Source organism: Aspergillus melleus, assembly GCF_016097325.1.
Source record: "Aspergillus melleus strain CBS 546.65 chromosome Unknown contig6, whole genome shotgun sequence".
Lineage (NCBI taxonomy): Eukaryota > Fungi > Ascomycota > Eurotiomycetes > Eurotiales > Aspergillaceae > Aspergillus > Aspergillus melleus.
The window spans coordinates 2,817,692-2,844,826 of NW_025763375.1; the positions used below are offsets into that span (position 1 = coordinate 2,817,692).

General features: G+C 50.5%; 12 protein-coding genes across 12 annotated transcripts; 7 read left to right on the forward strand and 5 right to left on the reverse strand.

Moving 5' to 3' along the window:
* Positions 1 to 1,267: 1,267 nt before the first annotated feature.
* LDX57_010730 (aldo/keto reductase family protein) lies at positions 1,268 to 2,191 on the forward strand (the record flags this gene model as incomplete). Its single annotated transcript, XM_046092476.1, has 2 exons — positions 1,268 to 1,783; positions 1,856 to 2,191. 2 exons carry the CDS (start codon positions 1,268 to 1,270, stop codon positions 2,189 to 2,191), a joined length of 852 nt encoding a protein of 283 aa, XP_045948454.1.
* Positions 2,192 to 2,262: 71 nt separating this feature from the next.
* Positions 2,263 to 3,903, reverse strand: RIT1 (initiator tRNA phosphoribosyl transferase family protein; the record flags this gene model as incomplete). Its single annotated transcript, XM_046092477.1, has 5 exons — positions 2,263 to 2,414; positions 2,475 to 3,141; positions 3,202 to 3,374; positions 3,442 to 3,476; positions 3,563 to 3,903. 5 exons carry the CDS (start codon positions 3,901 to 3,903, stop codon positions 2,263 to 2,265), a joined length of 1,368 nt encoding a protein of 455 aa, XP_045948455.1.
* Positions 3,904 to 5,408: 1,505 nt separating this feature from the next.
* LDX57_010732 (HAD family hydrolase) lies at positions 5,409 to 6,216 on the forward strand (the record flags this gene model as incomplete). The annotated part of the gene is made up of 2 exons (XM_046092478.1): positions 5,409 to 5,417; positions 5,491 to 6,216. The coding sequence occupies 2 exons, from the start codon at positions 5,409 to 5,411 to the stop codon at positions 6,214 to 6,216; spliced, it is 735 nt and encodes a 244-aa protein (XP_045948456.1).
* A 1,079-nt stretch (positions 6,217 to 7,295) lies between these two features.
* LDX57_010733 (uncharacterized protein) lies at positions 7,296 to 7,651 on the reverse strand (the record flags this gene model as incomplete). Its single annotated transcript, XM_046092479.1, has 2 exons — positions 7,296 to 7,322; positions 7,376 to 7,651. The coding sequence occupies 2 exons, from the start codon at positions 7,649 to 7,651 to the stop codon at positions 7,296 to 7,298; spliced, it is 303 nt and encodes a 100-aa protein (XP_045948457.1).
* Positions 7,652 to 9,482: 1,831 nt separating this feature from the next.
* Positions 9,483 to 10,146, forward strand: YSA1_1 (ADP-ribose diphosphatase; the record flags this gene model as incomplete). The annotated part of the gene is made up of 3 exons (XM_046092480.1): positions 9,483 to 9,533; positions 9,590 to 9,766; positions 9,817 to 10,146. 3 exons carry the CDS (start codon positions 9,483 to 9,485, stop codon positions 10,144 to 10,146), a joined length of 558 nt encoding a protein of 185 aa, XP_045948458.1.
* A 46-nt stretch (positions 10,147 to 10,192) lies between these two features.
* Positions 10,193 to 10,402, forward strand: YSA1_2 (ADP-ribose diphosphatase; the record flags this gene model as incomplete). The annotated part of the gene is made up of 1 exon (XM_046092481.1): positions 10,193 to 10,402. The coding sequence occupies one exon, from the start codon at positions 10,193 to 10,195 to the stop codon at positions 10,400 to 10,402; it is 210 nt and encodes a 69-aa protein (XP_045948459.1).
* A 107-nt stretch (positions 10,403 to 10,509) lies between these two features.
* Positions 10,510 to 11,414, reverse strand: LDX57_010736 (putative NUDIX family hydrolase; the record flags this gene model as incomplete). The annotated part of the gene is made up of 2 exons (XM_046092482.1): positions 10,510 to 11,022; positions 11,100 to 11,414. 2 exons carry the CDS (start codon positions 11,412 to 11,414, stop codon positions 10,510 to 10,512), a joined length of 828 nt encoding a protein of 275 aa, XP_045948460.1.
* Positions 11,415 to 13,248: 1,834 nt separating this feature from the next.
* LDX57_010737 (C3HC4 finger protein) lies at positions 13,249 to 14,603 on the forward strand (the record flags this gene model as incomplete). The annotated part of the gene is made up of 3 exons (XM_046092483.1): positions 13,249 to 13,462; positions 13,514 to 14,520; positions 14,583 to 14,603. 3 exons carry the CDS (start codon positions 13,249 to 13,251, stop codon positions 14,601 to 14,603), a joined length of 1,242 nt encoding a protein of 413 aa, XP_045948461.1.
* A 3,441-nt stretch (positions 14,604 to 18,044) lies between these two features.
* On the forward strand, positions 18,045 to 18,359 carry LDX57_010738 (uncharacterized protein; the record flags this gene model as incomplete). The annotated part of the gene is made up of 1 exon (XM_046092484.1): positions 18,045 to 18,359. The coding sequence occupies one exon, from the start codon at positions 18,045 to 18,047 to the stop codon at positions 18,357 to 18,359; it is 315 nt and encodes a 104-aa protein (XP_045948462.1).
* A 101-nt stretch (positions 18,360 to 18,460) lies between these two features.
* LDX57_010739 (SLC26/SulP family anion transporter) lies at positions 18,461 to 20,646 on the forward strand (the record flags this gene model as incomplete). The annotated part of the gene is made up of 2 exons (XM_046092485.1): positions 18,461 to 18,466; positions 18,571 to 20,646. 2 exons carry the CDS (start codon positions 18,461 to 18,463, stop codon positions 20,644 to 20,646), a joined length of 2,082 nt encoding a protein of 693 aa, XP_045948463.1.
* An 802-nt stretch (positions 20,647 to 21,448) lies between these two features.
* On the reverse strand, positions 21,449 to 23,121 carry LDX57_010740 (uncharacterized protein; the record flags this gene model as incomplete). The annotated part of the gene is made up of 3 exons (XM_046092486.1): positions 21,449 to 22,208; positions 22,262 to 22,662; positions 22,735 to 23,121. The coding sequence occupies 3 exons, from the start codon at positions 23,119 to 23,121 to the stop codon at positions 21,449 to 21,451; spliced, it is 1,548 nt and encodes a 515-aa protein (XP_045948464.1).
* Positions 23,122 to 23,397: 276 nt separating this feature from the next.
* LDX57_010741 (uncharacterized protein) lies at positions 23,398 to 26,040 on the reverse strand (the record flags this gene model as incomplete). The annotated part of the gene is made up of 2 exons (XM_046092487.1): positions 23,398 to 25,141; positions 25,202 to 26,040. The coding sequence occupies 2 exons, from the start codon at positions 26,038 to 26,040 to the stop codon at positions 23,398 to 23,400; spliced, it is 2,583 nt and encodes an 860-aa protein (XP_045948465.1).
* Positions 26,041 to 27,135: the final 1,095 nt, after the last annotated feature.

The window sequence follows — 27,135 nt, forward strand, 5'->3', positions numbered from 1 at the left end:
ATATACAACGACGCAACAAAGATACATGACCTGCAAGTTTGAGAAGTGCTTATTATGAAGTAAGAGGTATACTGCCTTGCCGCTCGTTGAATGTTAGTCCGTGTTTGCTATAGATTTGAACAATGTACTGATCTAAAGCTTTTTTTATAGCAGTCTTTCCTATGTCCCATTATTCCAAGAGTCAAATATCCAAGACATATCCCCCTTCAAAGGAATTCATGCAGCCAAGGCTGTTATCTTGCATCATTTCCAGGGGAGAAGGAGCTCAACCCTCCGAACTGATCACGTCTTTGTTGTTCTTGTTTTCAAAATAGGTGGACCCATGTTTAATCGAAGTAATAGCCTAGCAATACACGGGTCCTTGCGGGTCTATTATCAGAATCTGAAGGCTTTTGATGGAATAACGGTTGGAATATCAAGCCGGAGCCAGCAATCGGGATGATATATATATACTGGCTGTAAATTGGATCGCATGCAGGATACCAGACAGATCAGTCCAAGATAGAATGAATAGGATGTAAGACGCTTTATATAGCTTTCTTATTTTTTATCCTTGATGGCTTGATCCAATCAAAAGACAGTCAGTTGAGTTGATGAATTATGTTGCCTGTCGTGTAGTTACTGAGTACCTATGAAAGTGTTTGTTTGACTCGTTTGCATCGAATGTTCGACAGAGGATATCATTACGTAAGTGATTTCTGGACGCAATGTTCGTTGTGGTTGATGTCTGTCATAAGCAGAATTAACTCAGTTTTGTTCTGAGGATCAAATTGAGGCAAGAAATAGAAGATTAAGAGGTGCAAAGTAATCCTATGCAGCTGTGGTTCTATTGCGACATGGTAACTGGAGGCTGCGAGGTGACAAGGAATGCCGAGTCAAGGACATGACTAGAACATACCAATTCGCCCCCAAGAAGAGGAAATGAAAAGAAAAAGGATCACATCATGAACAGTTTATAAATCGAGTCAGAGAAACAATTTGAACAATGGCCTAGTCCCTGATAGCCAGACAATAGCAATTGCGCAATAGCAGACTCCCGCGCTCATTGGTAAAGCGCGATGATATCATGTCGGATGGCGGGGCAAAAGCGGGACACCGCCGTCGATGAGCAAATCTCCTCCCCGCTCGCCTGCAACTCCAACTTCCTTTCCAGAGAATAAGAAGCAGCTCAGAGTCGCTCGCGATTTGCCAATATTAAAACACCGCATTGTGTTTTCTCTGTTGTTGATCTCGATTCATAGAAGGATTCTCTCTTGAAGCAAGCAAAATGTCCGCAAACTTCACCATCAACGACCTGCTCCCCCTCCCCAATTCCTCGGTCAGAATCCCCCGTCTTGGATTCGGTGTCTATCGCTCTCCCACGAGCCAAACCGTCCAGTCTGCCTCGAAGGCTCTGGAGGTCGGATACCGACACATCGATACGGCCCAGTTCTACGCGAACGAGAAGGAAGTTGGCGAGGCGATCCGCGCCTCGGGCATCCCGCGCAGCGAGATCTTCGTGACGACCAAGATCCTGAGTCCCGCAGGCTCACCCGAAGCTACCTATAGCAAGCTGGTGGATAGTGTGGAGAAGATTGGAGGCAAGGATGGATACGTTGATTTGTTTTTGATTCACAGCTCCAGCTCGGGGTCCTCGGGTCGGAAGGAGCTGTGGCAAGCGTTGGAGAAGCTGCTGGAGGAAGGGAAAACGAAGAGTATTGGCGTGAGTAACTTTGGGGTTAAGCATATTGAGGAGCTGAAGCCCTTTGCGAAGGTCTGGCCGCCACATGTCAACCAAATTGAGGTGAGTATTCGGATTCCTGCCTAGCTTCGGAGGAGTGTAGGAGTAGGATGCTGACTGGAAATAAAACGTCAGCTTCATCCGTGGTGTCAGCAGCGTGTGATCGATGCCTATTGCAAGAAGAACGGAATCGTTGTCGAAGCTTATTCCCCCATCGTGCGCAACTATAAGGCCAGCGATCCTACGCTTGTCGAACTGGCGAACAAATACGGAAAGAGTACTCAGCAGGTCCTGATACGCTACGCTCTGCAGAAGGGGTGGGTTCCGCTTCCCAAGACCGACAACCCCGACCGAATTGTCAGCAATGCCGATGTTTTCGACTTTGATATCAGTGAGGAGGACTTTGCTGTGTTGAACGCTCTGGATCAGGGGCGTGCTGGGGCTATCGTGGAGGCCGTGGCCAACGAGTAAATGTTTAGGATGTGTGACGCCTTGTATAGAGTGCAGCTAGAGCTGTATATGTAATGCAACCATATGATTGTCTAATAATCTGGTCTTTGCATGAGAAAGGCGTTGACGGACTGGAGCGTAGTGCGCGAGGGATTGACGTCGTGTTTTGACGATACGATCCAGGCCAGGCGCTGGCGGATGAATTGTTTGCTAATCCTGGGTTGACCGGAGGATGAAAATGACCCTGAGAGAGTCAGAAAAGACGTGTCGGGAGAAAAAGAAGGGAAGGAAGGATGGGACATACCGGTGTCATCGTAGGACGAGCATAAGATGGTGAGTAAGACGCCGGCCGAAAGATCCTTTCCGGATTCGCATGTCACGAGCAACGACCGTGACGGATCGGGAGCGAGCTGCGAGCTGATGAAAGCTTGAACCTTGTCTAAGTGATTGCGAAGGTCTCGACCTCCCGACTTTGCGGACCCGCACCCAAGATTCAGCCGTTTCGCATTATCTTCCGAGGCGTCTGCAGGAGCATTGCAATCGATGACCAAATCATACAGACCGCTCTCGTTTGTCCGACCATCCGACGGGCCGATGTACAGGTTCTGAGTCGGTGTGATGAGAGTGGCCTGATGGACGCTTTCCTGCCGACTCTGTTCCTTGGCCAACTCCTCAAACAGCTGGGGCAAATCTTCCTCCGCCGTCTGAAAAATGGTGGATTTGTTGGCCCAGAATACTGGAGGCGTCAAACCATAAGCCCAACTTTCACTGTCATCCCCTGCGCCCTGGATGTAGCCACCCTCCGATATTTCCGCGCCGTGCACCCGTTTAGATGCGGAGCAAAGGACGAAGAGATTATAGTCATCTCCTTTGTATAAGTCCGTGGGGTGAAAGTAAGAGCGATTGGCCCAAGCGATACGGATAGGCTTGCGCAGTTGCTGCCTGAGGTGGTCCAAGTCGAGCTTAAGATCCTGGGGCTGGTCAGTACCCGACTGGCATTAATCAGAATGGTCCAATCAGGAGCGAGGTACCGTGAGTGATTTTATAAAGCCGTCGATGCGTTTCTCAATTTGCGACTCTTCTGACTCGCCCAGGAAGTTTGGCGGGAACTGGACCGGGTGATATGCAGTGTCGGACGGAAACAGAGCTCGATTGATAACAGCAGACCAGATGGGCACGGTCTTGGAGAGGGCATCGGGCATCACTGGCGCTTAGTGAGACGACGGTTATACGAGGGGTGGAAAATCGGGCTGAACCAGCCGTTGACTTACATTTACCCCGGCGCGTTGAGTCGACTATAATACAGCTGCAGCGCTCATTGGGAGCAACGGTCAGCCCGGGAAGATATTCTATTGGCGAAAGCAGTCGTTGCAGGGCATTGGAATTACTCACCCCCCAAACTTCCGAGCAATTGGCAAGATCTGCAGGTTTAGTCTACGAAAGCTAAAGTCCCACTGGCCGGTATGGCCATCAGTGCTCTTGAAGTAGGCGCTACCACATTTGGCTTCCGGTGGGATATACCAACTCCCACATCGTTCATTGGCTACAAGGGGAAGGTCGTAGTGGTCGGAGACTTCCTGTGCGAAGGTGGCATCCGACTCGATAGAACGTAGTCGGTTGGTGAGGGAGAGTGCAGAGCGTCGCAGCGAAGACAGGGTCTGGGAGACGGACTGCAGCTCGCGGGATGGGAAATGAAGGGACGAGACTGAGATCGGGTAGGGATCGGAACCCATGTTTCCTCGTGGGACTTGGCAGCAAGAGTAAATAATAGTAAACAGGAGTGCCAGCCGCCTGTCCTAAGAATCAGGCTGTTCTCACCCGCAAATCACGGGCTTCCAGTTGAAAGGCGGGGAAATGCCGGCGACGTGGACGGGCTACCCAGGTGCCAAAGTAAGAGAGACAAAGATAGATAGCAATCAAGTATCCTAGTAGTATGGGGGGTTCGTAGCAGGGGTGTGGATATCCAGTTGTCAACCCGCCTGGGCCGATTTCGTGGAATCTTCGAGTCTTGGAATCCGACAACTCAAGAAAGCAGATCATGGAAGAATGAAATCCATAGAAGAATCGTTTCTGCGACGTGAAAAAAGAGGGGCCCCTCAGCCAATGAGAATCAGGCAATGACCCACCAAATTCTTGCCTGCGGATTCGGGTGTCGTTCCGAGGCAGCAAACCACATGATACAGAATGGACACGGGCAAGGCGACGACGGGAGTATCATGTCATCATGCTTGGGAGACCTTCGCAACAGACAAGTGTTTGACTAGAGATTGGTATAGAGTCCTCAATCTAGGAAATCTTGAGCAATGCGACTCTAAATCTGCTGTTAGTCAAAACACTGTACTAGTAGGTTCCAGCATACGGAGGAGCGGGTGGGGCAGAGGTTACCGCCGAGTCCAGGTACATCGAGATACTTCTAGACACTTTGAAATGTTTGATTCCCTAGGCCCACAGGAAATCTGGGCACGTACCGGGAGGTAGCGGTACTTTCGAAGTCCGCGCGGACTACCCTGGGACCAAGCCAATGGTCCCTGACTTTGAGAAACAATGCCACTTGATCATGTCCCCTGGTCATCCTATCCAAGTCAACTTTTTGATTCAACTGCACAGGAATTAGGCCTCTTCAACCGCTTGTTTGGCGTCAGCATTTGGCTCCATAACTAGTTATAGACATGGGGTTATTGTGCATGGACGACAGTGCTCCGGACAAAACACAAGGAGTTTCGAATTCTGTAAATGTTGTGCATAGACTGTAGACCGTTAGAAATGCAGCGGATGCCTGCCTCAGGGGGCTTAGCGCACGGTCTAGTGCCTGCGCAGCCCCGAAGGCCGGCGCCTTTCGGTGCGGGCAAACGAAGTCGGCAACGTCACGGGCCCCTCGACAGGTATGACCTCAGGCCCCGCTATCCTATTTCTCTGGTCCCGCTCTTGCCCGGTTTGCGCCCAGAATCCCATGATTTCGCGGTGAACAGAATCGTTGCTATTTTGGATTACCGGCTTAGCGTCATTGCGGGCTCGCTGGGGATCAATTTCGGCCGAACTACTTAAGGGACTTCTTCCCTCTTGTTTACCGGAAGTTACCTTGAATTCGTATTTGTTTTCAACCGTCCCCCGCTTCTCTTTTCCCTTCCCCAGCTTTTATCTTCCGGTCACCACCACCCTGCCCGCTCAGGCTTTCCTTCTACTTTCTCCCACTCCCCATCCTCTCTGACAGTTGAGATCGTCGATCATCGTCGCCATCATGCCTAAAGTGAGTTTATCTTTTCTATCGTCCGCTTGGTAATATCCCGGACACACGTCACTAACAGACGCCACGCTTGCAGATCACCGAGATCTTCTTCGACTGCGACAACACCCTCGTCCTCTCCGAGGAGTTGGCATTTGAGGCCTGCGCCGAACTCGCCAATGAGATCCTGGAGAAGCAGAACATCCCGGACCGGTACACTGGGGAACAGCTCATCCAGGACTTTGTCGGTCAGAACTTCCGGGGTATGATGGTCTCTCTGCAGGCCAAGTACAACTTCGATCTGCCCAAGGAGGAGCTGGAGGGCTATGTCACCAAGGAGGAGGACAAGGTGATCGCCAAGCTGACCGAAAAGGCTCAGCCTTGTGTGGGCGCTACCGAGGAGCTCCAGAAGCTGTATGATTCGAAGAAATATGACCTTGCCGTGGTCTCGTCGTCTGCTTTGCGCCGGGTAGTGGCCTCAATCAAGAAGGTAGACCAGGCCAAGTTCTTTGATGAGGACAAGGTCTTCAGCGCGGCTACTTCGCTCGAGAAACCCACTTCCAAGCCCGACCCGGCCATCTACCTCCACGCCTTGAAGAAGTGCGGCAAGGAGGCCAACGAGGTTGTCGCGATCGAGGATAGCAAGTCAGGCGCCCTCAGTGCCATCCGCGCCGGCATCCACGTTATCGGATACGTTGGCAGCTACCCCGGAGACGCCAAGAAGATTGAAATGACGAAGCTCCTCCAGGACCTCGGAGCCAAGGTCATCATGAAGGATTGGTCCGAGTTCGAGCAGTGCTTGGCTGAGATCGAGAAGTCGTGATCGAATCGCCATACCCTAAATACCTTTCATACGAGTCACGATAGCGAGCGCAGGTCGTTACGGAGCAATGGGCTTTCTTTATTTCATTTAATTTTCAACCACCCAAGATCATTCGCATTGCATGTCATCGACCATACGATAAAAATACACGTGTCGAGCGGACCAGTTTGATCATATTTTCTTCTCTTTGTTCCCACATATCTGCGATCGGGAAAGCATGGATTGTTACCTCGTTCTAGCATAGACATGTCTATAGCAAAGAAATATTATTTACTTTCTCCATTGCTCGATGTCACGGAAACGTTTAGTGTACCTTGAATTATCAAAATCCCGTAAATGCCGCATGATTACCCAATTTTTAATGAATACAGAGTGTCCATCTATTGAACGAACACAATTTAATCCGATGAACCCGAAAACGTCACATTTATTGGAGATCGAAGCCAAAAGGTATTAGATGTCAAATGGACGACAGTAATACATTGTCACAAAGACGCCAGTGGCTTCGGTATCCGAAAAAGGCAACCAGATTTGCAAGTCGCAGGTTTAATCCAGGTCAGACGACCGGCTAAAATGGCACAGGAAGTGATTAGTCTGTTTCAAGAGCAAATAATGTGCAACCAAGCCGGAAATGAACATACTAATACGCCGCGACATGGTCCATATAATCTCGCGCCTGTCCATCCCAGCCAATGTCCTGGAAGGAGGTGACCCATCGCCTCCGCGTTCTCTCGATCGTTCATGCCAATCAAGGGGGGGGATACGTCTTGAAGAATTTGGCTGATAATGTTACCCGAGTACCAGGAATTTGTCCCCGGCCTTGTGAATGCTCGCACCAAAGACCTGCTCCTCCGCGGTGGCTTCTGTTTGCACAATGAGTGGGAAGATCACCTGATGTGGTACACCCTCATTGCCTCCATATTCACTCCCATAAAATGTACCAAACTCGTCACAACATCGTGCTTACTTGTGTCCCGGCAATTCGTAATCTTCTCCAGCCAGGCATATCAAAGCCTAGCAGCTGTACCGGGTATATACGGAGGAGGAAGTGATGCCGCTGCTGACCGAAGCGCCCGAACTCAGCGGCGGTTCATATTTGATGAGATCTACAGAATCAAGTCAGTACCCGAGTAATCCATTCCGGATTAACTGTTCTTACAACATTGATCGCAGTAATACCTGTCCTCACAGGCAACCATATGTCTTTCGCGACTTCGGCAGTCGAAGCAGCCGACTGCATGGCCTTCACAGTCCGTAGATTGGAATCGTCGACGATGAGGACAGGCCCGCAGCGTTGAATCGACTCGGCATCTCCTGGTGCAGGCATGATCCGCACAGTAGAGCCTAGTGCTTCCACGAGAGAACTGATGCGCGCTCCTAACAGGCCTGATGCATCCAGCTTCCTGGCATGTGTGATACTGACATCGCGTGCCATTATCGAGTCGGCGCTGCTGACACCGCTGCTCGTGACATTTGAAGTACATTTTGGGCAACGGGTGTGGATTCATTTTGTACAGCTCAAAATCTCGGATCTTTTGGGCACGTTAGAATGAAGAAAACCTTTGTCTGGGGACAATAAAATGGGATTCTTCCTTCTTTTTTAACTGTATGAACGCCATAGCCGCCAGCCTTGTGAGCTGGCTTGGGATCCTTGGCGGGGTGTTTTAGCAGGCAATACCCCCCAGCCAGGTGGGCTTGGGCTTCTTGCCAGAGTGTCCGGGTATCGAGGAAGCGACATGATAGGCTGCCTTGCAGACTCTAGTCTATAAGGATAATCGCGAACCGACAGATCATTTGACAGAAAGAGGTTTGTTTCTAGCCTTCTTATATGCAAAAGTGTGAAATTTGAGCCTGTAGCATATTCATTGTCGTGTCAGAGCCCCGGCGGTCTTGGGGAATTATGAAGAAGATCTCCGTCGACCAGATCCAGCGCCAGGAAGTTCTGAACGCGCAGGGGAAAGAGATTTTCAAAGTTCGGATTTTATAAGAGGCCTTGCTTCTTCTTGGTACTTGGTCCCAAATTATTCACAAGCTGGCGATATAAATGAAGGTCCATGCCAAGTCCCAGCTTCTGTAATGTATCCAAAGAACTCGTCGGTTGCTAGTTGATTGAATGGATCACGAGCCGTGCCACTGAGATGACTGACAGCTTTGAAGGAGAAGCCGGTGACACACTTTGATTGCTGGAGATTCTGACTGAGCTCGAGGTCTCTGCTCCAACCTGCGAGTGGCTTGTAATGTGACGGAGTGCGATATGTGGGCAATGGGCCAAGAAATGGAGTGATGTGGTGGGCGAAAAGTGTCAGATATTGGCACTGCTGGTGAACGTTATATTTGGTATCAATGAGCAGCTTGCTGAGAATAAGGCCCCCCAATATTCTACCAGTCCTGTTGATCTTTGTTTGGGAAGTAGAGATATTTGCTCAAGCATTGAAACGCAGATTTAGAAAATTAAGTTGAATCATTTTTAGGCTTCGGCTGTGAGATAATAGGGATTATCAAAGCCATTATACCTGGCAGCGACTGTGATGGAAGATGGTACTTGGGAGCACTATACGAATCTAGTAGATCGTGTATTGGTATTTGGTTGGTGGGCGAAGGGTGGAATTCTGTCGGTTATATAGATGTTAGTAGGAGCAAGTTTGTAACGTCGTGTCGCGGATTGGGAAACAAGATCTAATGACACCTTGTATATCTCCAGGGATGCTCTCCGGGTTGTTTATAGTTCCAGCATGCTGTCTCTTGCATGTAGTATGACCCATTCCGATGCCTTCGGTGATGGAAACGGAGGTTTAAAAAGCGGAAAAGCTGTGTGAGAGAACCTCTTGACGGGACCTTCCTGTGATGTGTATGCTACACAATATTGCAGGGACATGAGCGCTTAAGTAATTGGAGAGAATAAGTGCAAGCACCCTCATGGTCTTACCGTTTTGGCTATTTGCAGGTCCCAGATAGCCTTTCTCAAGTTTGATACGGGGAACAGGCAGTGTAACAGTCACCAAAGCATCACCAATCAGAGCAAACACAGCCCATGCAAAGGCGACGCATGAAGAACAATTCGGACAATATCCTCATCCATAGAGCACCCCATACTTCGGAGTAGATTATGGAGTACCGATAAGATAAGGGCCCAAGCCCTTCCGCGGAACCCCGCTCCTCTGCCCCTCGTGACGGCCCCGTCGGACGAAGCTTGGAAGCTTCCTCCATCCGGGTCTTTGATTGTGTTGACTCAATCTTAATACTACAATTTGTTTCCACCTCCAACCATGTCTGAGCGCAAAGAAATCAAGTCGACGCTGGTGTCAAGAGGTCCGCTGGTAAGGTTCAATGATTCACGGGTGTTGAACCACTGGCATTGACGACTTCCTTCTAGGACCCAAAGGAAGCCCGATGGGCTAGACTTGTCAAGACTACATATCGGGATCCTCTAGGCGTGGAACGCACATGGGAGTCTGCAGAGCGACAGGTAATTACGTTCCCTTACCTTGGTTATGGCTCGATGGTGGCGGGGATTGTGGCTGCTTCTACTCCCGACTACCAAAATGCCACGGTCATTTGACCCTACGATATAGATCCCTGGTACTCACATGATAACTGCAGACTCGACCGGCGAACTGCGCCATTGACGGCGTCGGAATCGTGACCATTCTCAACAAGGCGTCGGGCCCTGAGCTGCTCCTACAAAAGCAGTACCGACCGCCCATCGATAAAGTTGTCATCGAGGTCCCAGCCGGTTTGATTGATGCGGGTGAGACGGTTGAGGACTGCGCCGTGCGTGAACTAAAAGAGGAAACGGGCTACGTGGGAGTCGCGGAGGAGACAAGCAGTGTGATGTACAACGGTAGGCTGGTTCTCTATTCAAGTAAGCTGCATATTCGGCGGGCTTCGTCAATCTACGAGTTGCCCCCGCTGGTGGGATTGAGTCACTAATCGCGATGATCTGGTAGACCCCGGATTTTGCAACACCAACCTGAACATGGTCCACGTGCGGGTGGACATGTCCCTGCCCGAGAACCAGAACCCCAAGCCGCAGCTCGAGGACAACGAGTTCATTGAGTGTTTCAGCGCTCCGTTATCGAGCTTGTTCGAGGAGTTGAAAAAGTTAGAGGCGGAGGGTTATGCCATTGACGCTCGCGTGGGGACGATTGCCGAGGGGATTGAGCTTGCGAAGAAGTGGAAGCTATAAAGTTTCTTGTCGATGGTTCACGCGGGGGTTGATATCGTATTCAAGACGGATAGCAGTCGTGTCGATCATTCGATAGAAACGAATAGACTTGATTCATTCCCCGACGATCAAATACGACCTTCCTCCTGGAGCCCTTTGTACAAGGCCCAAGCTGCCAAAGTCTTGCCATCCCGCAACCCTTCTTTCCACAGGTCCTTTAACGGTACGATTTTTAACGTGATCTTCTCCCCTTCCTGTCGCAAACCCGTCAATCGGCCCTGGAATGCGTCGATGTCACCCCGTGGCATGCGTTTCTGGCACAAGAACAAAGGAATGAACTCGTCACTCCCTCCGGCTGACGGGTATACCGCATTTTGGAGGGGTCCTTCATTTTCCGATCGGGCAGTCAACTGCGACGCTAGGGATGTCATGTCGATGAGTTCATCCTGGGGAATGACCAGCCCCGTCTCCTCCTGAATCTCCTTGGCTGCACCGCCGGCAAATGATCCGCTGTCGTCAAGCATACCGGCAGGGATCTCCGAGAATGCAAGTGAACCGGCAGGAACTCGAGGCTGGACCGTGAGAATTGCTCGCTTCTCATCTTCGTTGGACGGAGGCACATCGTCGGGCTGGAGGATGAGCTTTGTCGAACCAAGGGACGGGCTGTTAGTGACACAAAGAACCTTAGGGGGGAGCAGGGAACTTGGCCCGCGCTTACCAGCATTCCTACACTGCCACCCCGCAGGAACACGCTGCCCGGAAGCGATTCCCCGCGGTCATTTGACACGCCAGCTTTCAACTTCACGAACCCCAGACGACCCCCGCCGAAAAAGTCGACGGCCTGCACGTCGATTCTGCGTAGAACGTAGGGATCCTTGAAGAATTCATGGGACGGATTGCGCTGTTGCTCAAGCGAATGTTGTAGGGTCGAAAGCCAAATCCGAAACGCGGGGAAACGCCAGAGATCCTCCTTGCTGAGATCGGGCGTACCAGTAAAGGCCAGGCCCTGATCGGGGGGCGCAGCAGTCGACATGGCGCAGGTGGCAGGACGGGAAAGTCGAGAAGGCTGCAGCAGCCGGAGAGAGCGAGACCAGACGTTCATTCAGCACTCAGCGGCGACTGGCGGGAAGTGCGAGCCTGAGGTTGGAAAGGCTGCCTGGCGTCCTCAGGAATGAACGAACAAAGGACGATGACGTACGTCGCGATCAACTCGGAGGCGCTAACCGCAGGCGGGGCTGAGTCAGCGGGCACGGCGTTCCCCCCTCTCCATGGCTTCGGCCGGCATCCTGAATCCAGACATCTGCTCCATTCCTCCTCGGACCTTCGCGTCACGCCGCCTTTTTACTTTTTTTACTCCGTACTAATGTTGTTCTTTCTCCTCCGGTAACTAGTCCCATGCCAGCGCGGCCACGGTTCCCGGATGAAACGAACACATCAGCTGGCGGGGTCAAACCCGTCAGCCTGCTGACTCCCGCATCGACCTTGCCTTTCTTTGTCTCCTTAGCCCGAGATGGATCAGCGAATTAATTAATTCAGATCGAATCGAATCGGACAGGGCTGGGCGGGTCTTCCACCGCTGTCTCCTCTGACCCCTTCCCTTTCCCTTCTTGGTTATTTGTCCTGGTCGCTTAGGCAGGCTGTTCCGCGGCGGCGTTGCAGTGCAGCGCGCCGATGCCATCTGTGCCCTCGGGGGCTTGAACTGGTCGGGTCTAGAGCAACCAACGTTGTCCAGACGTCAATCAGCCAGCCTGGGTGGGCTCGGACCTATCTGCCTTCCGACAAACCCTCGTTCCCTTTCTTTTTCTCTCCCTCCATCCCCCTCCCTCCTTATCTCCTTCACACTTGGTTCCTTCCCGCGGCGCGGTGGTGATTTATGTAGGATCCGGATTCCGAAAGGAAAGGAGCCAGGTACGGAGTTTCGCCCTGAAAAGCTTCTAGTGTAACGCGGTTGAGCTTGTCGCGTTTGGTGTATGTAGCTCAAGGTTTCGTTCATTTGATTTTATTCAGTCATTGGGACCACTGTTCTGATTCCTGTCTGATTATTTAAAGGGCCACTATCCCGCCTGTAGCTTGATCTTCGACGGTTCATCTTTACCTCACGATATTTCAGAACAGAACAACCTCGATGCTGCTGGAAGGATCGACATGAGGCCACAGCCCATGAGTGTCTTTCTCCTATCCGAATCTAAGTCATCGTTTTAACTGGGATGCTCCTATATCTCGAAGTCTGACCCTATCTCATTCTATCTCTCTATATTGTATCTTAATTCTCCAAAGGAACGCCCTGCTTTTCTCACATACGATCTTCGAATCATGTTTAGCACATTGGCTCCTCCGACCAGATCCCTCCGCAAATACTCTCTGTCGCCCAAACTCAGTGCGTCACACTCAATTCGAATTGCACTAAAGTTTTGCGATTTGAATCGTCACCTTTGACGTCATTCCTTGTTGTGAGCTATCTGTAAGTAGCCAAACAAAACCCTTGGTTGGACCCAACAATTTGCATCTTCCTTTTTTTTTTTGCGGCTCTTCCTGCTATAACAAAAGACTTCTTCCTGTGCACTATGGCGGTCTGCCCCATCTGTATATCGATACCTGGGTCACTTGCCCCCCTGTCCAGTACTGACAGGCTGTCATTTTCCATGGACAGTGCCGGTTTTTTGCCGGATCCTGTCGTAATTTATTCCCTGACAACGACAGCATATAGAATCTTCCTCTTCCTCTTCACTCTCTCCTTTCTTCCAACTATATTCTCATCTTGTTTAAAGTATCGTCTTTCTCTTGAAAGAAATCTTGATCATTCAGCTAATCCTTGACCATCCTACTTCCAGATTTACCTGCCCTGCGAGTTGAACCCGCTTTTCATAATGTCTTCTGATACTCAACTCTGGGGCCCGGACACTATGACTCAAGACCTCGGAGCTGATCAAGTGTCATTTGCTCTGCCTCCTTATGACCCAGGGCCTCCTTATGACCCGGGCCAGGCCCACGAGAATGGCATTTCAGCCAACAATCATGGCCCTGCAGTTCCTAACCCATACGGGGCTGCTCACAATAATATGCGCAACCCGCAAGAACCTAGTGAGTAACTCTCTTGGTTTTTACATTGGCCAGCTCCTGACATGTCAGCAGATGGTCATGGATTTGCCTGGAACAGCAATATGTTGGATGGCAGCGTTCAGTCTTCACTCCTCGGTGGCAATGAACAGTCGACCGAAGCGACATCTAGGCCAGTGACTAGTGAATCTACAATAGGTGTCGCACCAACTCCCTTTCTTGACCATAGGGCGCAAAGCTATTCATGGGTACATCCTTTCCCGCAAACCCTGAATGCAACTGAGACACAACCACAGACAGTCGAACCACATGGGTTGAACCATCCCCAGAATATGCCCCCCGGCACACCTTGGCAGACTCAGCTTCTTCCTGTCCCGGTTGCACCCTCACCGCGTTGCCCTTACGCAACGGGCCTTCAGTTTTCGTTTTCACCGCAGCCTCCAACTCAGCCAATCAACCCTACCCCGTTTTCGCAGACCAGAGTCTCGGGTCAGTCGTTGACCTCGTTCCACCCAGAGTCGGCATTTATGCAGACACAGCTTCGTGCGAACTCTTTGTTGAATGCCGATACCCCAACATACGTCCCTGGGTATACTGGGGTAAACCCACGCACTCGGGGCCGGTCCTCAACGGGAACTAGCCCTCCCTTCTCGTCTGCTCGTGATAGAGGTCCAGCTGTCACGCTCTTCGGTCCCTCCTTTTTCAATCCGCCCTTACCTTCCTGGACCCCGGGAGCCCATCATTACCGACCCCGCCGCTCCAGGAATAGGCATGGACCAGCCCAACGTTTCGACACCACCGGAGTTCCCAGCAGTAACCATGTCTCTCGTCATGCACTGCCTAAAGGACTGGATGATCCGCTAGATAAGCGTCCCGAACCGAAGGAAACGGCCGAGATGACTGTCAACATGGAGTGCAAAGTCTGCATGAGTCAACCGGTGGATACGGCTGTTTTCCCTTGCGGTCATGCAATGTTCTGTCGCTGGTGTGCGGAAAAGTGCATGCCGTCGCCGCGTCATGATAGGGGCCGCGTTAAGGAATCCTCTCGTTGCCCGGTGTGTCGATGCACTGTTCGACAGAAGGCAGGCTTTCCCTCCCTGTTTCTCCATCATTTCCAAGCTGGTTCATGCTAACAAGGAGGTAGATGCGGATCTTTCTCCCTTAGCTGTCGGTAGTCTCGCTCTAGAAGCAAGACTTCTCGCTCCAAATGATTGCTGCTTACATGATGGAGTTGCGGTTTTACCAACAGACACAATCGGGCTAGTGGCGTTTCCTTTGGCGTTGTAATCATGACATAATTTGCGATCTCGGCCTTCTAACCATAAGTTCACTGGTTGGATCTTCTTTGCATAGGGTTATTGTGATTTTCATGCTTTAGATTCTTCTTAGATTATGCGACCGACGGCCTTCCCTCTTTTCGCGAGACTTTCACCTATTGCGATGTTCATGTCTTCTTTGCATACGATGCCTCCTTGATGAAATTGTGTCTTCATATGAGCGTGCTTATCTCTGGTTGCATCGTGTCTTCTGTTTCTGCTTTTGGCTTTTTTTATTCCCTTTGATGCATGCTTTGTCTTTTATTTCGGATCTCAGACATATATTTGCTGAATCCATAATCTGCGAAGCCCTGTATTTAGTCATTTCATTTTCATCCTACTGAACATTGACATCTAAATAAATCATCAATTCCTCTTGGATTCTATTTGAAGTTGATGTAGAAGGCATGAACCCTTTTGAATAAACCTTTCACTTTTCTTGCTCCTCGTTGTCATACCCATTTTTCGAGTTAGTTACAACGTCATCGTCATCTGGAGCACGGGTCACGGAATACGAAGTCTTTCCCTACTTGCCCTCGAGGTGCTATGCAAGCAGAAAGAGCTTTGATACATCCGGGTATAAAATTGAGTTTACAGCGTTTGAAAAAGGGATCCTAGGTAAACTCATGGTAAGTGTGTAAGTTAAGTTTCGCGTACGATTTGCATAGACCTGGCGAGATCATAGTAGGCTGTAGCAACTACTTCAGTACTGTCTATTTAACATACTGTTGCTTGCTTAAAAGCCTAACAGACTAGTGCGATCGTAAAAACTCGAGAACAGATAGTTATTGCTATGATAGTATGATGACTGGCATTCTAAGAACTACGGAAAAGTTAAGACCAGAGACTTATTAGCTAGTATCATTTGCGCATTCTGGGTTCGACTAGACAGGCCGAAACGAGGTTGTGGACATGAGTGTTGAAAAACGGTGTTAGAAGGAGAACCAGTGACGCCAGAGAGGTCCATACTCGGCTCATACTCTTGGAGTGGTGGAAGCCAGGATGGGCGCTGAGCCCAGGACGATCCCTCCCGGGGTAACGCAAACTCAAGCCAGAACGGGTCAACTCTGATATGTCTGAAGAACATGTTTAATGCACCTGGTTCGAAATAAGATGAAGCCACCGTTGTCCGCATCTTCGCCACAGGCACTAAGTTATCAAGCTCCTGGACGAAACTTGGTAAAATGCCGTCAAGATTTGAGCTCGAGCGAGATATCATGGCAATGAGATCTTTCTTATGGTTGGCTTTAAAATTCACATGGTTTAATCCTAGGGAGGTGGGTGAATTATGTTTGGGGAATTTGCCATGGTGGTATATTCGTGATCCGTTCCCAATGAATGGCATCTACAGTCTGCTGATCTTATCGAGGAGTTCCTGTTCAAACACTGTCATATGAGGTCGGACACAGTCCAATGAGTTGCCACAATCGTCAAGAAGGAAAATAGTCCGGCCCACAGAGACTGTTAATGAAGGCGCACATCATTTCAGTGACGGCAGGGCTCAGATCAGAGACATTGTTGACAACCCACCAAACACCCTCGAAGACGACGTTGTCATCGCGTATGTGGCGAATGAGGTCGACTAACTGCTGGAATACCAACTTTGCGTTATGCTGATTGATACCGGGTGTATCGAGAAAGGCGTAACGTTGCGACTTGATGCTCGCTTGTACTATACCACAATTGAATGTAGGTTCACGACTTGTGGTAGGTCTGCATTGCCAAGGCTTGTATGGCCAAGGCAAGCCTAGCGATGGCTCGCCAGCTTCTGGCTGCTCGCTATGTTTGCGAAAAGGATCGAAAACATGATCAATTGGTGTGGTTTTCCCGGCATCCAGTTCACCCAGGACAATGATTACACGGGTTTCTCCTTGGCCTTTGGGAATGATAACCTAATGCTCCATGGAAGGATCAGGCAATCAAAGAGTTGGGAAGTGGGCAAATAGAAAAAGTACACCGCAGTGATGGTTCCCCAAGGCAGGGCGTCACATGGCCAACATGTGACCGGATGCCTTTCTTGTCGCGACGACAGACCGACGGAAGTTTCATCATTGCCAAATCGTTCTTTCATCGACTGACATTCAAATTGACTAACTCTGACGGGGCTAAAAAGGCACTAAAAGACCTGCTTACCCGGCGTCGCCATAATATCTGAAATGGCGTGATGGACCCTCGACAAGGAAAGGCAAGCGTGGCCGGCCTGTTTCGAACCAACGCTAACTCTTATTTCTTCTTCTGTCCTCCCGCTATCCTCATGCGGAAACCAAGATGAAGGCTTTAGATGAATAGATGAAGGTAAGCGATCCTCTCAATTATCCCGGTGCTTGGCCCTCTCCTCCTTTCCCTGTTAGCTGAGTTTGCAAATGAACTGTCCGACGCCGCATCTGTCGTGATCTCTCTCCTTTCTTTTCTTTTGCCTCGTGTCTGTGTTTTTCCTCGGAGCTCCGTATCGGCTGGCCTAATGCCCATTGTCCACAGTGGAACTGGCGGGTCGACCTTACGGTGTACCTAGCCGTGGTGGGTCACCGGGACACGGTCAGCCCTATCTTGCTACAGTCAATCTTTTCTTGAAAATTATTGCCTACGGTCGAGGTACCAGAGCAGAAGAAGCTCTTGCGCTTCGCGAAGGGGAGCCAGGCCACCGGTCCTCAACATATACAGAAAGGCCCGCCAACGGTGGCCAAGATACGAACCATAGTGGGGTAAAATGAAGAGCAGGCGTACCAAGCAACTAGTTCCAGTCCAGCAGTCTGGGCGTGGCACCAAGACGCCAACACGGGCCTGGATCCAATCAACCATTCCCCGACAGGCTCCCTGCAATATCGAACCCGTGTGCAAAGGCGTCAAGGTGAAATCGTAGAATCAAACATGGTGGGTTGCCCATCGCATGGCAAAATGGCGCTATGCCTGCGTGTGGTGAGGATGGTGAAGCTCCGCGGGCCAATGCAGATGAATCTCCTCTTAACCGACAATCCTGCTCCCAGCTGGCTAATTCGTGATTGGTCCGATTGGAGTATATTTGCACTTCCGTCCTAAAATCACGACATCGCCTAGCCGCATGGCAGTGGCTCTGCATTCGCTTTCCCCTCGACCATGAGGAACAATTTTCCTTTGTCGAGATGCAGCATATAAGAGTTTGGGCGTTTTCCTTCTGCTTATTTTCGTCGACATGGCACTTGCTTCTTTCTCGACCTTTTCTTGACTGTTTGCTTGATTCGAATAGGTGCTTACGGCGCGTGTCGTCTGTCAAACGAATCGGACGCCGAGAGCGCCGATAAATCTGATCGGTCATGTCGGACAGCAAATCTTCCAAGCTCGGTCATGGCCTGGCCAAAGTCTTGGGAATCGATCCGAACAGCAACAAAAGCCCCAGCACCAGCCATGATTCCATAGAAGGTGTTCATTCTCTCACTTATGTCGAGCCAGAACCGACTGCAGGTGACTGGATTCGGGAGCACGCCCCTACGGCCCGTGACGCCATTCAATATGTCTACAATTTGTTCCCATTCCTACATTGGATTCTGAGTTACAACCTACAATGGTTCATTGGGGACTTGGTTGCCGGTAGGCTCCCTGCTCTTATTCTACATGCAGTACGAAACTGAGAATCCTAGGCATCACTGTCGGTGCTGTTGTCGTTCCTCAGGGTATGGCATATGCCATCCTTGCTGAATTACCCCCCGAGTATGGCTTGTACACGTCGTTCATGGGTGTACTGATATACTGGTTCTTTGCCACATCAAAGGATATCACGATTGGAGTACGTCTTCCTTGCCACCCTTTTGCCGCCCGGGCCTTCACAACTGACCGTTTCAGCCCGTGGCTGTCATGTCTACTTTAGTTGGCGGTATTATCATAAGCACACAAGAAAAGCACCCCGAGATAGAGGCCACCGACATCGCATCCGCGTTGGCCATCATCTGCGGCGCCATCGTCGTCTTTCTGGGCTTCATTCGATTCGGTTTCATTGTGGACTTCATTCCGCTGCCAGCTATCACGGCGTTCATGACAGGCTCCGCCATCAACATCTGCTCTGGACAAGTGAAAACATTACTAGGAGAGACTGCCAAGTTCTCGACGCGTGGTGCGACCTACCGAGTGATAATTGATACCCTCAAACACTTGCCGACCGCCCAGATGGACGCAGCTATGGGCGTGACCGCACTGGCCTTGCTGTATGCTATTCGGTTCGCCTGTAATTTTGCGGCGCGCCGAAAGCCGCATCGCGCGAAGCTTTTCTTTTTCATTTCGACCCTTCGCACGGCCTTTATCATTTTGTTCTATACCATGATCAGCGCTGCCGTCAATCTACACCGGCGTGATGATCCCGCCTTCAAAATCCTCGGTGAGGTGCCGCGAGGCTTCACTCATGCCAGAGTGCCTCGCGTTGATTCTGAAATCATCTCCTCATTTGCCAATGAGATCCCAGGCGCAGTCATTGTGCTCCTGATTGAGCATATTGCGATCTCGAAGTCGTTCGGCCGAGTCAATAATTACACCATCAATCCCTCGCAAGAATTCATCGCTATCGGCATCACCAATCTCCTAGGTCCTTTCTTGGGCGCTTATCCCGCTACAGGTTCGTTCTCGCGGACAGCTATCAAGGCTAAATCCGGTGTACGCACACCACTAGCGGGTGTTATCACGGCAATCGTCGTTCTTCTGGCTATCTACGCCCTTCCAGCTGTTTTCTTCTATATCCCTAGTGCTTCTCTCGCGGGTGTCATTATCCATGCCGTCGGAGACCTGATCACTCCCCCCAGCGTTACCTACCAGTTCTGGCGTGTTGCGCCCATTGACGCTCTCATCTTTCTGGGAGGTGTCATTATCATCATCTTCACTGAGATTGAAATCGGAATCTATTGCACCATTAGTGTCGCGGCGGCCGTTCTCCTCTTCCGTCTCGCAAAGGCTCGGGGCCAGTTCTTGGGCCGCGTGAGAATCCACTCCGTCATTGGCGATCATCTTCTTACCAACGACGAAGATCCTCATTCCATCTCGCCCAGAGCTATATATCTGCCCACCACCCACTCGGACGGATCGAATCCAGACATCACAATTGAACAGCCGGCCCCCGGAATCTTCATCTACAGACTGTCTGAAGGTTTCAACTACCCCAACGCGAACCATTACACAGACGAACTAGTAGACCATATCTTCAAGACCACTCGACGAACGACGCAGAACATCTACGAGAACCCGGGAGACAGGCCCTGGAATGACCCTGCTCCTCGCCGCAGCAAAGCCAAGGCTAGCATCGACACCACCTCACACCTACCCACCCTGAAAGCCGTTATCCTCGACTTTTCCTCGGTCAATAATGTCGACGTCACTTCTGTGCAGAACCTCATCGACGTGCGGAATCAGCTTGATCGCTACGCCACCCCGGATAAGGTTCAGTGGCATTTCGCTCATATCAACAACAAATGGACGAAACGAGCTCTTGTCGCAGCTGGCTTCGGATTTCCCCCATCGGTCTCTAATACCGGCGGCGTCGAGCAGTCTTGGAAGCCTATATTCTCGGTTGCAGACGTCGGCGGAAGTCCCGAGCTGGTCACTAATCAGCGAAACCCGGATTTGGAGTCGGGATCAGACGATGTCGACAATACTCTCGACAATACTCTACCATCGAAACAATACCCCCAGGCTACAGAGCGCAGTATCGAAAGTCAAACCTTCGGTATCGAGAAGGAACAATCATCAGAAGATGGCTCGACGGTCGCAGAGCGTCGTGAGAATGCCAACACTCGCAGGCGAATTCCTGGGACGATGGCTGTGGTAGAGGGAATCAATCGACCATTTTTCCACATCGATATCACCAGCGCGTTGCAAAGCGCTGTGGCCAATTCCCATCTTTCTTCTGGGTCTGAGTTCCAGGATGCACCCCAATAATTTTGTTGCTCTTTGGATTTTCTTTTGCCTCACAGGTTGGGAAGGCCATCTCTTGGAGTGGATGAGATTACGTGTTTTCCGTTTTGTTTAGATATCCTATGGTTACTCCTGTCCTAATTTCTCGAGACAGAGTCGCCCATTTTGTTCAATTAATGAAGGACTGCAACCGCAGGTCACTGCGCCAGATTGTCGAGCGGGGGGTGAAGATGCTGAACTGGATACCCATGTCTTAAGCTGGAAATTTTAATAATTTTTATGGACTTCGTATACTCCGTACCTTGTCTGTCACAGACTTTGGTCATCTTCACTGCTCTCTCCTTGCTCAAATTTTAATTCTACCAAGACCAACCTATACGATGTCTACAGTCAACCTGACCCGGGATATGCACCCTAGGAGAAAAGGTATACTCGGACACGGAGTCCGACAGTAGTCCATGTTCTCGTATCCGTGAATGGCTTCAGCTCTTGATCCGCATCCGTGTCCGAGTTCGTATTCTAGTTGTGCTGTGGAAATATTGAATGGAAGGTATAGGTACAACAAATTACTGTACCAAGGAGTTGATCATACTCTCGCGAACAAGAGATACTACTGAAGAGTGGACAAAGAATGTATCCCCATTCGAAACAATGTCTGCGTTTATCTAATTCAAGACATACAATCTAATACAACACAACACGCACATCTATACGCATGCCACATACATTTACAACCCCCTCACCTGTCCTCTCAGAAGCCTTCCTCTGGTCTCGTCTAGACCATGTTACTAAGAATGTACCCAGAACAGAAAGGAACAAACCTATCCTATTTCTTCCGCCCCCCAACCTTCCTCGAATACGGCCACACCCTGAAAACATAATACAGCACCACGGCCCCAAACACATTGAACACGAAATAAGCCCAGAAAATCCCGTAATTACGCCACCGGTCATCCCACGAGATGTCCCGCCCGGCGAGGTACTGATCTGCGATCCGCAGCGAGCAGTACTGGCATTCTTGCGTGGCAGAGGGGTTGTAGAGTTCTCCCGGCGCGGATTTCAGGTACTCGGCTAGGTAGTCGCCGCAGGTTTGTCCGGAGGGTGGGTCAAACGTGTTGAGTTCTCGGTCGGAACAGTGGATGGATCGGCCGTGGAGTGCGGCGCCGCTGATCCCCGCGATGTAGTAGGTTAATGGGGACACGCGGTGCATGAAGGTCCAGAAGCCCGGGAGGGCGGAGGGCGGTTGCATGACTCCGTTGAAGATGAGGGACATACCGAAGCCGAGGACGGCGAGCATGCCTCCGAGAGCGGGGTCTGGGAGGGCGGAGATGACGAGCTGGGCGAAGCTGGAGGCGAAGATGTAGAATTGGACGACGAAGAGGAGGATCAGGCCTTGGCGTTGGGGTTCTTGGGAGGCGCCGAAGACGGCAAAGTAGAAGCAGGCCCAGGAGCATACGCCGAGGATGATTTGCCAGGGGAGTTCGGCGAGGATTTGGGCTAGGATGAAGACTTTCCAGGAATAGGTTCGGGATGGTCGTTCGCGGACTTCGTATAGGGCTCGTTGGGTGACGAATTTAGGCATGATTCTGTTCGGGTTGTTAGTTTCGGGCGTCATTTATGGCTCGGACAGACAACTTACTGGTTGACCAAGATGGAGAAGATCGTGCAGAGAAGGAAAAGACTGAACAGCACGTTCTGGAATCCTTGTTGAGAATTGTCTGCTTTCCAGAACGAGAAACCGATAAAGAGACCGGAAACAATTCCCAGGATAAATTTTGCAAAAATGTACTCCGGCTGGCGGTAGTATTGTTGGAAGACTCGCTTGGTCACATAGTAGAACTGGCTAGTGATGGGCATGGCGAACTCGCCAGTGCTTGCTTCGTCAGAATCTGTCACCTCGGAGGACTCTTGCTTGGCGATGCGGTCTAGTTCAGCGAGGACATCAATTAGTTGGGAGCTATTATTCCACGTCTCTACCCAGTCCTTCGAGCTTTGGCCCGAAGCTCCTGCGCCTATTATCTCCAACATATATTCCGCAGGCTAGAGAGGTTCATTAGCCACAGCGATACGAAAATGAGAGACAGATTGGAAAGCCCTCAGAGCAACACTTACATTTTCAGTTTGCTCGCAGTGTCTTGCGCCGTTGCTTTCAAAGTAATTCAGCAAAACCCGCGACTGCTCACCAATGTCCCCAAAGTAGACCGTTTTGCCGCCTTTCGCGAGGAAAAGAAGCCGATCAAATTCTTGAAACAGTAAGGCGCTAGGTTGATGGATCGTGGCCAAGACTGCTTGTCCGTTATCAGCAAGCTTTCTCAGAAACTTGCAAATCGCCCATGAGCTCTGTGAATCAAGGCCACTAGTGGGTTCGTCCAGGAAGATAAGTAGAGCAGGCTTCGCAGCAAGCTCAACACCGATGGTAAGTAGTTTCCTTTGCTCAACATTGAGGCCTTCTCCAGGGTTTCCGACCACTGATTCAGCAAAATCCTCCATGTCAAGCATCCGGATCACATCTTCAACGAATGCAAATTTCTCCCGTGTTGGAACAGACGCAGGTTGGCGTAGGGCAGCACTGAACTGAAGGGCTTCGCGGACGGTTGAAGTTTCCAGGTGGAGGTCCTGTTGCTGCACGTAACCTGCCTTTCGTGGAAAACTAGCATCAAGACCTTTTCCATTCACCAGCATTTCACCGCTTATAATTCCAAGGGTCGCACGCTGAGCGAGCACATCAAGAAGGGTAGTTTTGCCGGCTCCAGACACACCCTGGAATGGAAAATATTAGTATGAATTGCTCGATAGGTGGACTTCGGGAGAGGTTGGTACCATAAGTGCAGTAAGAGTTCCTGGCTTCACCCATCCGTTTACATCATCTAGCAGTCTCCTCGTACCGTCTTTGACTGGAATATCGTAGCACAGCCCTTTCCATGTGAATATGTCCGTTTGCTTCGCTAGATGGGTAGCTTCATCCCCCTTTTCTGCCGATCCGATGGAGGTGGCCATGGATCCTTTTTCCGGCCCGTTGGATTCAACGTCGTCGTTTTTGAGGTACGCGGGCACCTTCCCTGGACGGAATACCAGTGCCTCTGGTTTAGATGAGAGGCCGGGGCTGAGCTCGGTGATGACCAGATACAGAGTATTGAAGAAGATCAGAAAGGCAATGAGAATGCCATAGTTTCTCCAGATATGACTGTAATAGTACTGGTAGTTCTGACCAATGAACTCATCACCGGAAACAAAACGCTCTCCTGCAACTGCACCCACAGCAGAACAGACAAAGGATTTTCCGCTCAACGAAGGGTAGCTAGGAACAAATTGGCTACATGCAAAATTGCGACCGTGGAATTCGTTGGCAATGATGCCTTCGAAGGCGTAGTAAATGGGATTGATCCATCTGATCCAGCCAAACCAAGGGTGCATATAGGGCTGGGGAATCGTAAATCCAGTGTAAACGGCCATGCAGATGATGATGATCCCGGCCAAGGCCATGGCCTGCCCGATGGTTTTTGTCATCGCACCCAAGGTCCTAAACACGCCAGACATTGTAACGACAGCCGTGATCAAGAACATGATAAAGATGAAAAACTGCGAAGGCTCCCGTCGAAGGTTGGCCATGAAATAGAGTATGAGACTGAAGATGCAGCACCGGAATAGCTTTATGGGAAAGTCCAAGATAATGCTTGCCAGTGATTCTGTGAACGGATGGACGAAGGCATAAGCGGCCTGTTTTTCAACAATTGGCCGTTGGCTATACAGTTGCATAATTTCGTTGACGGTGATCAGCGCATTCATCAGCACGCCAAAATAAAGAACGGCGCCTTTTTGGAAGAAGCCATCGGTGCTATTCGGGGTGTTGTAGAATATGGAGCCAATGATCAATGATAAAATAATCTGAACAACCGCGGTAGCCATTGTGGCAGGAATATCGTTTCTTGTTCGTTGATAGGCTCTTTTGAGGCAAAGCCTGAATTGCATCGGGATCGAAAGCAAGTATGGGCTTCGCTCGCGAACATGTTTGGCTTGCTCTGCATGCTTCCTGGCACTGAAAGACTCTTCATGATGGCCATCGACGGGAAAGTCTTGCTTGTACTTTGTCATTCGGGATTGCAAGGCATGGTATTCCGGGCTTTTTCTCCAGTACGATTCAAATTCTGCCGCACTTCGAGGGACCTTGTGCTTCATGTCCGGCCGAGCAACGCGTTCTCTAGGATTGGTTATGGAGGTCAGGAAGTCACCACTAACCTGGCGGAGGGGTCGCTCCCAGCCCATATCCTCAAAGTACTGTACTGCTCGCTCACAGGGACCATAAAAGATTTCCCGGCCCTCATAAAGGACAATGACTTGATCAAACAGATCATACATTGACTGAGAAGCCTGGTAGACTGCTACTGCATGGCAGGAACCCCCGAGGTCGGCAGAGAGCCGAAGGGCCTTGACGAATTCCAGGGCCGTGGCAGCATCAAGGCCTCGTGTGCTATTATCCCATGCGCCGATTGGGGCGTGCGATAAAGCCATCTCCGCGATACTGTTGGAATTTTGTTAGCCGGCATCTATGAAGATCATTGTTTGCAGCAACCACACTCACCTCACTCGCTTCCTTTCACCTCCGCTGACCCCGCGAACAAAATCATTTCCGACTTTGGTATTATACGTGTGTGACAGACCAAAGAATGCCATAATCACTAGGACCATGGTTTTCACATACTCCTCTCGGCTGTATCCATTGATCCGGTTTCGGGGAGCTCTTGCGTGAGCAGCAAACTCGAGGGTCTCGCCAACCGTCAAGTGCGGAAAATGTTTGTCGACTTCTTGATTGTAAAGGACCTCCCCCCGATATTCTTTGATCATGCGCCCGAACGGGATCCCCTTGTATTGGATTTCACCTGATGGGTCTAGATCCAATCCATTCAAATGACCAGATACTGATTTTAAGAACGTGGAACAGCCACTTCCAGGGCGTCCTAGAACAAGCAGCAGCTCGCCACTGTCTAGCAACCCGTCAAAGCTATTCAAGATTGTTCTCTTCTGGTTATGCGGGCGTTGTACGATGGTCGCAATTTTCGCGAAGGGGAGCAACAGAGTGGAGAGGACGGTTTGTTGAATGTGTAGCGAGGAACCGGAGCCAGAGACCGTGAGATTTTCGAACAACACTCCCCGGCTACGGGCCTCGACCTCGTTGGTATCAAAGGAACGAATTGTCTTCTTGGCCCATTCGTGAGGATTGAACTGGGGGTTCGTGGGGTCCAATGACGCGTCGTGCATCCCAGACTCCTCAGCAATAGAGGCCCGCTGCTGTATATTTGTTGCTATCCGTGCGACAGCTTCCCGGTCCTGGTTTGTGATCAGGCTCGAGGCTGTCTGCGTCCTTGTCAATCGGAGGTTGGGGTTATCCTCGGCATGCTGCTCGCTAATGCCTTGCGACATGATGAGGAAGATCGCGAGTCGCCACTAAATCAAGGCAAAATGAATGTCACAGATGAGACCCTTAGAAGGAAAGTGTAGGGTATCCATTCAGGCCAGTGATAGAGAAGTCCCAGTCGGCCCTTAATGTATCCCTCCTGTTTAGGGGCTGCCTGTTGGTATAAAATATGTTTAACCGCCATTGTATTTACATAATGGATAGGTACATCTACCCTCTTGGAAGCAACTCAGAGTTGTTCGGATAGTGGCAGATCCGGGCTTCTGGAACGAGCTTATGCAATCCTCATCTATGAATCCATTTTGCGGTCCACTCTGAAGTCTGAAGGTACGACCGGGGGTCGGCAGACGTGCCTCCGACAGTTTCATGTTGGATATCCACACTCCCAAGCCTGCCTTGGTTCAGTGTCCTCATAAACCATCCAAAGCAATCCAGCAAAGTTTACCTCCAGCATAATCGCCAGTGGAAAGCTACGCTCTTTCTGACCCATCAGATGCCATGGCGCTAACTGGTTTGACCCACCCCGCTTTATAGGCACGGCTGATTGGCTGGTCGGTATCTTGAAGGACCGAACGACCGATCGTGCTTTGAATACCGCCGATGCGGACAAAGATTTGACATAAGTCTGACGGGACACTGTAGTTGCAGCACGAACACCATCAGCGCTATCTCCTCCAACGGTGATAATGACGTTGCGAGCTCTTTTTGTCCGTTGACGTGGAATCGTACCTGGTCGTAGCAGTAGTCGATTTGAGTTGCGCACAACGGGAAGAAGGACCAAGACCCGTCAATGTTGGTCACCAAAGGCTCTACCTCCGCGTCGCTTAACACGCGTGAAGACGGAGATATCGGTCGTAGGGCTCCCCTGATCGATTCACGATAGCCCAGGTTATGTAACAGCTGCTTGAAAGTGGGACATGCTAGTTACCCATTGTGATTAAATCAGCAATTCGTTCCCGTCGAGCCACATCATTTCCATCATTCCCATCACTGCGACTGGGTCCTCTTCTGGAATCGGCAAAAATTTTTCACGATCGACGTTTGGTACAAAGTTATGTAAGCTTTCCTTTTGGCTGCGATCTGGCTGCACAAAATTATCG